Source organism: Aegilops tauschii, chromosome 1 (genome assembly GCF_002575655.3).
Source record: "Aegilops tauschii subsp. strangulata cultivar AL8/78 chromosome 1, Aet v6.0, whole genome shotgun sequence".
Lineage (NCBI taxonomy): Eukaryota > Viridiplantae > Streptophyta > Magnoliopsida > Poales > Poaceae > Aegilops > Aegilops tauschii.
Window position 1 is genome coordinate 350,475,205 of NC_053035.3, and position 13,272 is coordinate 350,488,476.

At 48.1% G+C, this 13,272-nt stretch overlaps 1 protein-coding gene and 1 non-coding gene across 2 annotated transcripts; both read right to left on the minus strand.

Moving 5' to 3' along the window:
- Positions 1 to 3,263: 3,263 nt before the first annotated feature.
- On the minus strand, positions 3,264 to 3,402 carry LOC120973004 (small nucleolar RNA Z247). The gene has a single exon (XR_005767133.1). It is a non-coding gene; the product is annotated as a small nucleolar RNA Z247 (small nucleolar RNA).
- Positions 3,403 to 9,245: 5,843 nt separating this feature from the next.
- On the minus strand, positions 9,246 to 11,950 carry LOC109761847 (isoamylase 2, chloroplastic). The gene has a single exon (XM_020320671.4). It carries the CDS (start codon positions 11,727 to 11,729, stop codon positions 9,360 to 9,362), a length of 2,370 nt encoding a protein of 789 aa, XP_020176260.3. The 5' UTR covers positions 11,730 to 11,950; the 3' UTR covers positions 9,246 to 9,359.
- Positions 11,951 to 13,272: the final 1,322 nt, after the last annotated feature.

Sequence of the window (13,272 nt, forward strand, 5' to 3'; positions counted from 1 at the left end):
TGAAACCTGATAACGAAACTTGCTATGTTTACATGCTTGCCATCATTTCTTCTGGTCCTTTTTGGCTTATGGTCAGTAAGGGACTTTTGTCATGTGCATTTAGTAGAACACTACCATTCCTTGTTTTGCTATTCTAAGTTTCTTTAGCATATTGATTTCGTGCTCTGAACATTGCTACCTGATGCTGATTTCTGCCATGTCCAGTTTTTCACTAAGTCTGTGAACCTGTAATCTTTTGCACTTTTGCCATGCTTGTTTGAGCTTGATATGTTGTGAACTAGCCATAGCTCAGTGTTCATCTTTTGTCAAGCATCTCCTGTAGATTACTTCCATGTGCTTTGTTGCTATGTTGGGGTGCTGTAGCATTATTACTTGTTGCATTTTAAGTGCTATCTTGCTGTTTATCGCAGATTAGTGTCATTCTTGTTTTGCTTGCCATTTGCAAACCGTGCATCCGATTCCGGTGATCTTTATATCGATTTCGACCAAAATCATCTCATCTTTCCAGTGGCATGCTTGGGTTGCCAAGTTACTGCCATGTTCATCTTTTTCCTCCCGGAGCACGCATATGCATCGCATACCATATCTTGCACATCATACATGTTTTGCATCATGTTGCTTGCGCATTTCTCGTTGTTGATTGTGGTTCCGTTTGTTTGTGCTCTTGTCTTGGGTAGAGCCGGGAGACGAGTTCGTGAACGAGGAACCTGTCGAGTACGCTTACGAGGATCAAGCTTTCGTCAACTCTGAGAATCTTGCAGGCAAGATGACCACCCCTCGAAATCACTTCTTTCTTTGCTATGCTAGTTGTTCGCTCTATTGCCATGCTCCGCTACCTATCACTTGCTATATCATGTCTCCTATTTTAGCCATGTCAGCCCCTAACCATCCTTTCCTAGCAAACCGATGTTTGGCTAAGTTACTGCTTTTGCTCAGCCCCTCTTATAGCGTTGCTAGTTGCAGGTGAAGTTGAAGGTTGTTCCATGTCGGAACATGGATAAGTTGGGATATCACAATATCTCTTATTTAATTAATGCATCTATATATTTTGGTAAAGGGTGGAAGGCTCGGCCTTATGCCTGGTGTTTTGTTCCACTCTTGCCGCCCTAGTTACTGTTATACCGGGATTATGTTCCTTGAGTTTGCGTTCCTTACACGGTCGGGTGATTTATGGGACCCCCTTGACAGTTCGCCTTGAATAAAACTCCTCCAGCATGGCCCAACCTTGGTTTTACCAGTTGCTACCTAAGCCTTTTCCCCCGGGTTTTCGCGAGCCCGAGGGTCATCTTATTTTAACCCCCCCGGGCCAGTGCTCCTTCGAGTGTTGGTCCAAACCGAGCAGACTGCGGGGCCACCTCCTGGAAACTCGAGGTCTGGTTTTACTCGTAGGATGTCTTATCCGGTGTGCCCTGAGAACGAGATATGTGCAGCTCCTATCGGGATTTGTCGGCACATTCGGGTGGCTTTGCTGGTCTTGTTTTACCATTGTCGAGATGTCTTGTAAACCGGGATTCCGAGACTGATCGGGTCTTTCCGGGAGAAGGTTTATCCTTCGTTGACCGTGAGAGCTTATGATGGGCTAAGTTGGGACACCCCTGCAGGGTAATATCTTTCGAAAGCCGTGCCCGCGGTTATGAGGCAGATGGGAATTTGTTAATATCCGGTTGTAGATAACTTGTCACTTGACCCAATTAAAATACACCAAGTGCGTGTGTAGCCGTGATGGTCTCTTCTCGGCGGAGTCCGGGAGGTGAACACGGTCTGTGTTATGTATGACGTAAGTAGGTGTTCAGGACCTCTTCTTGGTCATTGCTAGATGACGTCCGTTCCATTGCTTCTCTTCTCGCTCTCATTTGCGTAAGTTAGCCACCATATATGCTTTTGCCGTTGCAGCTCCACCTCTTTGCACCTCTTGTCCTATAAGCTTAAATAGTCTTGATCTCGCGGGTGTGAGATTGCTGAGTCCCCGTGACTCACAGATACTTCCAAAACCAGTTGCAGGTGCCGACGATGCCAGTGCAGACGATGGCGTCGATCTCAAGTGGGAGTTCGACGAGGAACGTGGTCGTTACTATGTGTCTTTTCCTGATGATCAGTAGTGGAGCCCAGTTGGGACGATCGGGGATCTAGCATTTGGGGTTGTCTTATTTTCATCTGGATTTTGACCGTAGTCGGTCTATATGATTGTATTTTGGATGATGTATGATGATATTTATGTATGGTGTGAAGTGGCGATTGTAAGCCAACTCTTTATCCCAGTCTTATTCATTACATGGGATTGTGTGAAGATGACCCTTCTTGCGACAAAACCACTATGCGGTTATGCCTCTAAGTCGTGCCTCGACACGTGGGAGATATAGCCGCATCGTGGGCGTAACAAAGATTGTCTTTATTAACTACTTGCTTGACTATGATAGATGATGGATGACCTAATCGTTGATGCCACCTAGCCAAAGAGGGCTTGACGACGGAGTAGACTTGACGACGATGTTTTCTGCTAAGTGCTCCGGAGGTGATGGGGTAGAGGCCTCCAATGCATCTACCGTGATGTATGAGTTCCCTTGTTGCCCGATCCTTTATCAAGAAATAAGAAGGATGGGTTTCAAAGAAAACATTATTGTCGGTTAAACGAGACATAGAAGCAAGGTTTTTGTCAGCTTGTGGAACATGAAGAACACCTTTAAGAATTAGATCACGATTGGAATTAGGGGATTTAATAGATTCTTGACCAATATGACAAATATCCATACCTCCACCACTAGCAGCGGTGTGAATCTGATCATTGCCGTAGTATTTTTCCCTCATCGTGAGCTTCTCTAGCTTGCTTGTGACGTGGTCTGTGGCGCCAGAGTCAGCATACCAGACCGCATCTCCACCTCCTCCTTGCTCACGGATGGCTGCAGCAACATGGCGAGCGTCGGGGACGTAGTCTTCATCGTAGTGGTGCCAGCAGTCCATGACTTCATGGCCTGGCTTCTTGTATAATTGACAACGTGGCCTTCTGTTGGAAGAGGAGGAACCAGCAGAGGCGTTGTAGCCGCCCCCACTTGAACCGAAGCCGCCCCCACCTGAACCAGCAGAGGCATTGTTGTTGCTGTTGTAGCCGCCCCCTCCAGAGTTGTTCCCGCGTCCACGCCCGCTGCTGCCGCCGCCGCTGCGGCTCCGCCCTTGATTGCCACGCCCACGATTCACGCCACGACCGCGAGACACTGCGTTGACAGAGGATTGCTGGAAGTTCATACCATGCAGGAGAGTTAGGCGGGCGTCGAAGCTGAGCAATTGGCTGAAAAGCTCCTGGACGGTGACGAGCTCAACTCGTGCAGCAAGCGCCGACACGACCGGGTTGTAGTCGAGGTCGAGGCCGGCGAGGATGTGGGAGACGATCTCGTGATCTTGGAGTGTTGTGCCGGTGCAGGCAACTTCGTCAGCAAGCATCTTAATCTTGGCTAGATAATCTGCCATGCTGAGGTTGCCTTTCTTCAGATTGGTGAGCTCGATCCTCGTATTGATGGCCTGAGCTTAGCTTTGCGCAGCAAAAGTGACGTGGATGGCTGTCCATACCTGCGCCGGCGTCTCGAGAGTAACAACCTGTGCAAGAATTTCTCGAGACAGAGAGCCCATTAGATAACCTTGGACTTGTTGCTGCTGAGCATACCAGAGGGAGCGTGAGTAGTTCGCGATATGCTCCTCCTTCCCGTCCTTGGTGACGGTGAGGGTTTCCGGCGGCGCGGGGCTCGCCGGATCAAGGTGGTGTGCCATCTATGCGCCCTTGATTTGGGGCAGCACAATAGCTTTCCACATGAGGAAATTTGTCCTCTTTAGCTTCTCTGGGGCGGCGATCCGAGGGATGAGGCGGCTTGGGTGGAGCTGGAGGATGGGGCGAAGATGGAGGATGAGGATGATTGGGTGGAGAGGGCACTCATGGTGCTGTAAAGCGCGGAGGTGGTGGTGCCTGCCATTGCCGAAGGTAACTAGCTAGATGCGATCTTCGATCTAATGAGGAAGACGGCTCTGATTACCATGTAAGATTGGTTGAAAGCGTTGAGCCCTTTGCTCGGGCCGCAGTTGTATTTATAGGATAGATGTCGTGGCTTACAAGAGATCGTTACAGGGAAGAGTCAGAACGGGAATAGAGATAGAGGAAGATTACAGAGTTTAAACAGAATTCCTATCTTTGTACTACATATTCTAACGCTCCTTCTGTAAAGTAATATAAGAGTGTTTAGATCACTAAAATACTGATCTAAACGCTCTTATATTTCTTTACGGAGGGAGTACAAGACAATAAGAAAGAAGCAAACTGTAGGAGTTATTTATGACCCGACATCCATTGCCATTGATATGTACTCAAAACAAAAGGAGCACAATACATTAATACTGCAATCTAGGCACAAGCATTGATACTCTGAACCATCTGGAAGAAGATTAATGGTGAAATGTTTTTATTGGGCAAGCAAATTGGTTATGTATATTTTTGGCAGTAATAGTCAGAAACTGTACGTGTGTCTTGCTCTTAATTGCTTTATAATTTTCTTTCTGAAAACTGTTGATATGGCGTCCACAACTACTGCCATCTCCCTGGTGGAATTGCAAAATGTCACAAGGTGTTAATCATGTTTCAAATAATATAGAGTAGAAAAACATGCTGAAATGTAGGGAAATAAAATAAATGTCACGGTCAAAGGTAAAGCCTAATTCAGCGCCAATCGACAAATTAGTGAACGGGAGTATAGGAACAAGTGTCTGGGGAAAACAAGTTCTGTTTCTTTTTAATAGGCTGGGCTCGCAATGAGAATCGGCCAATTGCCCCTCCAGCTGTGGCTGTGTATATGCCACTGTACATGTATATCAGTGGCACGAGTGAAAGAGACCGGCCACAGGGATCAGTGAGGGAGGCAAGCAGACGCAAGGCTGCGTGACGAAGAAGCGGAAGACGAGAAGTCACAGAGAGTTGCCTTCCATCTGAAGCATCATCTGCTCAGCTGCTTGCACAAATGAAGGCAGTATGAAAATTAGATGTAACATCCATTTGGAAAAATGATAAATTCTATTATCATAAACATTCTCAGCTACAATACATATAAGCTTATTTCAACCAAAGCTCTTTGATAGGAAGTAGGCGTCAATAGAGTTACTACTTCATCACAGAAACTAGGGGCGACCGCTCTTTGATTCAAATAAAACGCAGCTGCGCGCTTTTATTTCATAAGACAAATATCCTACTCCCTCCATTCCTAAATATAAGTCTTTTTAGAGATTGCACTACAAACTACATACGGATGTATATAGACATATTTTAGAATGTAGATTCACTCATTTTGCTCCGTATGTAGTCCATAGTGGAATCTCTAAAAAGACTTATATTTAGGAACGGAGGGAGTAGAACAGTAGCTTGTTGTACTTCAGGATTAGACTCAGACACTCAGTAGTAAAGAAACCTGGAAGTGCAAGTGATGATGTATCAACCAAACGTAGCCACAAAGATCCTTCTGCAGGAGCAGGCAATTTAGCACTTGCTGAATCCTCATTTGCATATGTACAAGTTGCCTTTGGTTAAATCTGGTGTATACCCATCATTGTCTCAGATAGATCGTTCCCGCCAATTTATGTTTCCAGTTTGAGGAATTCTCTTCTCTGAAAAATGTCACCTCGCCAGCTCCTGAGCACAGCTAGAAATGAAATGAATCCAGTAACTTACCTTGAAAAAACTGGTCTTCGATCCCTTCCAGTTTAGAGGAACTCTATTCTTGTACGATATTCAACTGGCAGAGTGCCCGCATTCATCACCCGTGTTCAGGACAGGAAAACCAAGTGTTATCAAATTCCTTATCTGCCTTAGCAAAATGGCACGAGGTGTTTATTCTGTTTTAAATATTACAGAGTAGACAAACATGACTAAAATGTGGGGAAATAAATAGCGTCGGTGCGCCACCTCAAAGGTAAAGCATAATCCGTCTTTCAAAAACATTTAAGTACCATGTGAAGTACCGTACAGTCTTTCACAAAAAATAAAGTACTAATGTATAAGCAGAACCAGACACCATGTGATGATCACTGGACCTTGTTGAAACTTGGAAGGTGAATGAGAGAAGGTACAAGAACCTTATTGCTTTTGAAGAGAGCAAAAGATCCCAGTAATGAAGGAATTCTCTTTTCTGAAAAATGTCACCTCGCCACCTCCTGAGTGCAGCTAGAAATGAAATGAATCCAGTAACTTCCTTGAAAAAACTGGTCTTCAATCCCTTCCAGTTTAGAGGAACTCTATCCTTGTACGATATTGAACTAGCAAAGGAGTGCCCGCATTCAGCATCCGTGTTCAGGACAGGAAAACCAAGTGTTATTAAATTCCTTATCTGCCTTAGCAAAATGGCACCAGGTGTTTATTATGTTTTAAATATTACAGAGTAGACAAACATGACTGAAATGTAGGGAAATATATAGCGTCACAGTCAAAGGTAAAGCGTAATCCGGCTTTCAAAAACATTTAAGTACCATGTGAAGTACCGTACAGTCTTTCAGAAACAATGAAGTACTGATGTAGTAAGCAGAACCAGACACCATGTGATGATCACTAAACCTGGTTGAAAGTTGGAAGGCGAAAGAGAGAAGGTACAAGAACCTTATTGCTTTTGAAGAGAGCAAAAGATCCCAGTAATGAGACTTGAAGAGAGAGTGAGGATTTTTGAATTAGGGCCAACATTGAAGTGCTACTTCTATAAAAGGGACACAATGCGAAGAGGGATGCAGGTCAAAGAGACCAAAGACAGAGAGCAATGAGAAATGTTCAGCAAACCAATACAAGGGGGTGGTAAAATGGTTGGGTCAGTGCTTGTTCATCTTGCTGTAGTCTCTAGATAGATACTAGGCTTTGGAGGCATTTGGAATTTAGTTATCTCATGCCCATTTCTTCCGACTATGCTTGACGTCGGTGGAATATGGGAGATGAAATCGTACTGCTCCAGTTGTTATTCTTTGACTTAGATAAGAAGTTACAATTCTACAGTCCTCGTGACGGTGTCTGAGCCAAGAAACACTAGCCAACCATCATGGTATAGCTTTTCAATATGCCGGGCATAGGTAATTTAGCGTGCATCCCTTCTAAGTGAATGGCTAGCTGACATGGGAACATATAAGCTCTCATTCTTCCCGGCCCTTTCTTACGGTGTGCATGCGGGCGTGAGTCACTGATGGTAGCCCTAAGGATTGCCAACTCTATTGTTTGTGGGTAGAAAAAGGTTCTGCCTATTTTTATCCTGTACAATGCACATCTGTGGAGGCAAAAGTGGATCCCATGACTGCACGATACCAATATCAGAGCATATGAAATGTTGGATCTTTCAAATCTGATGGCTCATGTTGAATGGATTTCTTTCTAGAACAACATGGGCATACATGCACCGTTTGATTCGGCAATCCAACGGTCCAAGTTGCAGGGATTCGAGGTGGGTTCCACTACTATCTTGCTCTCCAGTCATGTGGTGCATGTTCAAGGGTGTTCAGTCATAGACTAGCTAGGGCCTAGGGGCCATTGCACTCACTAATTTGTGGAGCCACAAAGCAGTCCACCCTACATACATGAAATAGATCCAAGAGGATAGTTGTGCTACAGTTTGATACTTTGTCCAGGACTGCACCCAGTTTTTTGTCTTCTCCTTTGGAAAACAAAGCCATGCTCGGTTGAGCATCTTATAATTCTTTGCAGTTAGAATGTACGACAATAGTACCCTACATCATTTAAAAGATTTTTAAGATCATTGTACACAATAATCTACTTCAAGACATATTAGATAGCATATGTAACAACTTTGGTGGTATAGATAGTCCTATTTTCAACTAAATGGAGTTGGACTATCAAAGTAAGCAAGTGATTGTCGTCTATGCACTGGACCTGCATAAGCTAGCCAATAGGTGATTGCCAACATATTAGGTTCAGTGTCATGCTCTGTAAGCAGCAGGATAAAGATATATGTGACAGTAGCAAAATGCAAGACAATGAGCAGTAACCAAACACAATAGTTATTTATGACCTGAGAACTAGACCATTACCATTGATATGTACAGCAAAGCAAAAGGAGCATAGTACTGCAATCTGTGCACAAGCATTGATACCCTGAACCACCTGGAAAAACTGCATAGCGAAATATTTCCATTGGGCAAGCTAATTGGTTATGTATATATTTTGGCGATAATAGTTAGAAACAATATTTATGTCTTGCTAGTACCTTGTCAATTGTTTGTTTTTCATGATGGATGATTTTCTTTGCGGAACCTTTTGATGTGGCATCCACAACTATTGCCATCTGCCTGGTGGAAATGCAAAATGGCACGAGATTTTTATTCTGTTTTAAATAATATAGAGTAGACAGACATGACTGCAATGTAGGGAAATTAATAATGACACCGTCGAAGATAAAGCCTAATTCTCTTTCGGTGAACGGATAAAAAGAAACGGATTATAGAAACAAGGGTCAGGCGGAAAAAAAATACATTTCTTTACCAGAATCATCACCGCCGTTAAGAGGTTGGACTCGCAATGAGAAGCGGCAGCAAGGGGGATTCCAACGCCAATTGCCCTTCCAGCTGTGGCTGTGTGTATGCCACCGTACAGGCACATTGGTGCCAGGGATAGAGAGACAAAGGTCAGGAGTGAAAGAGAGAAGGGCGGCGGCGGCCACATGCATGGGGGCAAGATGAGTACTTCATCTGTCCAGGTTTATTAGTCCCCTTGTATTTTGAATGAAATTTTTAACATACATTTAACTAAAAACATAAGTTGCATTTAACAAAATAGTACCATTGGAAACTACTTTCAAATACAAAACAAAACAATATCATTTTCATGACATATGACTTATATTTTGCTAGTCAAATATCTGGTCAAACTTTGACCCAAAATAAAATGAGGACTAATAAACCCAGACGAGGGAGTGGACAGAAGGGTTGACCAAAAGAGAAAAAAGGTAAGGGAGGCGAGGAATCAAAGGAGGCAAACGGACGCGTGGCAAAGGTGCGGAAGGAGAAAAGTCACCGAGATTGCCTTCCATCTGATGCACCATCTTCTCAGGTGCTTGCACAGTTGCACAAGTGAATCAAATGGTTGTTACATAGCCCTGGTGATTAGGTGCACCGGAGTGCTCCCTTGGAGTATAAATGGCTGCAAGCCTGCAACTGGTTAGCTTCAAAACTTGGAAAATTTATATTGAGAACAACGGCTCAAGGCAGTATGGAAATAGATATACCATCCATTGGACAAATGCTACATTTTATTATCATAAACATTCTCAGCTACAGTACAGATCAACTTATTCCAGCCATAGCTCTGAAAGTAGGAAGTAGGCGTCAACAGACTAACTACTTTATCAGAGAAACTGGGGGAGATCCCTCTTTGATTCAAATAAAACGCAACTGTGCGCTTTTACTTCATAAGATGAATATCCTAGCACTTGGTGTACTTTCAGATTAGACTCGGTTGTAAAGAAACCTGGAAGCGCAAGTGATGTATCAACCAAACGTAGCCACACAGATCCTTCTGCAGGAGCAGGTAATGTAGCACTTGCTGGTTCCTCATTTGAATTGAAACATATGTACAAGTCACCTTTGGTTAACTCTGGTGTATTAACATCATTTTCTGCGATTATGTGCATGCAAAGAAACTTGCTAGTAGGATCCTCCCATCGTGGTTCAGATAGATTGTTCCCATGCCAACTTATGTTTTCCAGTTTGAGGAATTCTCTTCTCTGAAAAATGTCACCTCGCCGACTCCTGAGTGCAGCTAGAAATGAAATGAATCCAGTAACTTCCTTAACAAAACTGGTCTTCAAGGCCTTCCAGTTTAGAGGAACTCTATCCTTGTATGATGTCGAACCAGCAGAGGAGTGCCCGCATTCATCTCCCATGTTCAGGACAGGAATACCAAGTGAAACAAACAGAATAAATATGAAATTCCTTATCTGCCTTAGCCTCTTCTGAAGAACTACACTGTCCTCGGACGGTCCTTCTTCACCACAATTCCAGCTCGACTCAGAAGCAAGATCCCCATTGCTGAAACTCACCAAGTCAACAAGAGTAAGCCCTGAATTCCTGGATACATAATTGAAAGAAAATGCCGGGCCTCTGTTGGAAAATAGGTCCCCGCTACCACACAGACGCGTAGCAAGAGCACCAATAAGAGCTTCTCCCTTCAAAAAATTGCGCACGTCAATGGAGAACCTTGTGTTCATCTCAGCCCATCTTTTCCAGTGAGGGAATGGAAATTGCACGTTAGATATGCCGAGTGGAGACCAAGGATCTGCAATGATCTTTGTCTTGGAAAGAACCGGGTCGAAAGCTATAGATTCAAGAAGGGGCGGTCGAGAAAGATATTCACCACGTGGACCCCTGACCAGGAAAGGGGCATTGATGAAGCAAAACCCATCAACATGGAAATCAATCACCCAATGGCGGAGGCTGTCCAAAATCAGATTCTGAGTCACTGGAGAATTGCAATTCAGTATACCCGATTTGCATCCAGCAATCTCATCAGCAATGTAATACGAGGAATTGTCAACGCCACTGATCGATATCATCTGACCATCTGCTTCTCCTTCAGCAGTATGTGTAAAAACAACCTCTAAGAGGACCTCTATTCCATTCCTGTGCATTGCCTTGACCATATCCTTCATAGCCGTGATAGCTGAAGCACTGCAGCCTTCACCGCCATACGAGTCCATTGGTGAAAAGAAATGGTACGGGAAGTAAGGGCCCTTCACCTGATCGAACTGGAACACTGGTTCCAGCAAAACCGCATTGACACCAAGGCTCCTAAAGCGCTGTATCTTTGAAGCCACCCCGGAGAAAGTACCGGCAACATTGTCCGGCAGCCCGCTCGACTTGTCCTTGGTGAACAAGGCCACATTTGCCCGGTAAACCACCAGCTTCTCCAGTGGCAAGCGTGGCCACTTGTCCCTGCCCCAATTGTAGCTCGGTGGAGTCGCCAACGATCCGAGGCAGCTCATAGACGGCGCAGTGATCCCCTTCACATGAAGGGGATTGGCAGCAACCAGGTCACCGATCACCTTGGCATACGGATCCAGCAGTGGGTGGCCCATGCCGAACAGCCCGCAGCGGAAGCCGTAGCTGCCGTACCCCTCCACGCTCTCCAGTGAGACGTGCCAGACGTTGCCCGTCCGGTTGACGTAGGGGTCGAGCTCGATCTCCAGAGCGGGCTTGCCGCCGCCGCCGCCACGGCCGTACAGGCAGAGCACGACGCCCTTGGCGCTCCTGCTGTAGAGGGCGAAGTTGGCGGCCCCGCCCTCCGAGAGGGACAGGCCGAGCGGCGCGGGGCTGCCCGGCCCGACGCCGACCGGCACGCGGAAGGGCGTCCTGCGGTGGGTCCGTATCTCGGCGCCCTCGCCGTCCGTCAGCAGGAACGAGAAGCTGAACGGCGCGGGGGGCGCGCGGAACGAGAGCTCGGCCGCGGGGCAGGCGCCGTCCAGCGGGACGGCCTCGGCGGAGCCCGCGGGGCGGAGCAGCAGCCCGCCCTCCCGCCGGCGCGCGCCCGGGAGGGGCGGGACCTCGACGCCGACCGTGTACCCGCCGCCCTCCCCCGCGGCCACGGCCACGTCCACGACGCCGTCGTCGTCGGTGCGGAAGCGGTAGCACGAGCGCGCGGCGCGGGGGGTCAGGGCCGGCCGCCGGGGTGGCGGCAGGATGCCGCGCGTGGAGGCGGGCGGCGCGAGGAGGGAGGCCATGGGGCCGGCGCGGCGCGATCAGCCGTCGGGGAATTGCGTCGAGCAGTGGGCGGGCATGGGGGGCTGTGCGGGTTTACTTGTGGACTGAGCGAGTGGGGGTGGGGCGGCACGAGGGGCGTGGAGTGGGGGCTGGAGGAGGAGGAGGAACACGTGGGGGTGGGGAGGCGGCGGCGGGCGGGAGCGCCGGCACGGGATCGGGACGGACGGCTCGCATCGGACCGCCGTTGATTGCTTTTTTGCTGGCTGGATAGAAAAGGCGACTTGCGTACTTTGTTATCTTGCGTACATGCGGTGCACCGCCGCGGCCGGTGATGCCAGCCACTGCTGCTGTGAACAGCTCATTGCGTGTGAGCAAGAGGCCCGCGTGTCCATTCAGCGAGCGCACGATGAGTTTGTGCACGCCATCGTATGAAAAAAGTTGGTAGGTTAAAAAATGAAAAAACCTCCGCTATTTGTTAGATTTATTTATACTAGGACGTTTATAGCATGTACAACCGGACCTCTCAAAACCGTCTTATACGCCCGGGCGGGCCGACTGGTAACTGTCCGGTTACGGTTTTTTGACCCAGACGGGCCTCAAATGCCCGGGCTGACCGGCACCCCCATATCCAGCCTAAATATGGGGCGGATATGGGGGCGGCCGGGCACGCCTGCCACGCCGTCTGTGGCCCCACACGAAAACGCCCGGAAACCCGGCGGTCCGATGGACGCCGACTCCGCCGCTGCGGTGTGAACATCGCGTGGCGCCGCCCTGGCTGGCCGCCCAAGACGAAATCCGTCTATTTAAGCCGGCCGGCGTCCCGCAACCCTAACCCAACCCCCCTCCTCTCCGCGCCGCCAGTACGAGCCCATCCACCTCCTCCCTCTCCCGTTCCGGCGCTCTGTCCACGTTCCGGCACATCGCCATGGTCCGGAGCAAGTTCACGTATTATGCCATGCTAACGCCGGAGTGCCGCTACAAGATCCAGCAACAGATCCGGGCAAGGGAAGCCGCGCGCGCCGCCCGCATCGCTGCCAGGCTACCTCCGGACTCACCGGAGCCGGAGGAGGAGGAGGAACAGCCGGGGGAAGAGGAGGAGGAGGAGATGGCTCCGATGAAGGCGAAGAAGGCAGAGGAGCCGGACCAGCAGGTGCCGCCCTTCAACATGGAGCAGGCGGAGGCGGAGTTCGTCGTCGCCCAGTCTGACGAGGTGGCCGAGCAGCAGGCCATCCTGGAGATAGAGGCGGAGGAGGCCGGATCGGAGCAGCCGGAGGAGCCGGAGCTGCAGCTGCCGCCCATGCTGCCAGAGCCGGGCACGGAGAATCGTGGTGATCTCTGACAAGGAGTAGCTATGATCGACGTAGTACGTAGGTTCTATTTTCTTTTGCATGTCTTTGTATGGATATAAGAATCGAGTATGAGATGTACGGATGCAACAAATGAAATTTGAGGTGTGCCCGGTGACTGCTCGCAGACGCGCGATGGCTCATGTCCGCATCAGTATTTCCCCGAAGAGGAAGGGATGATGCAGCACAGATACGGTAGGTATTTCCCTTAGTGATG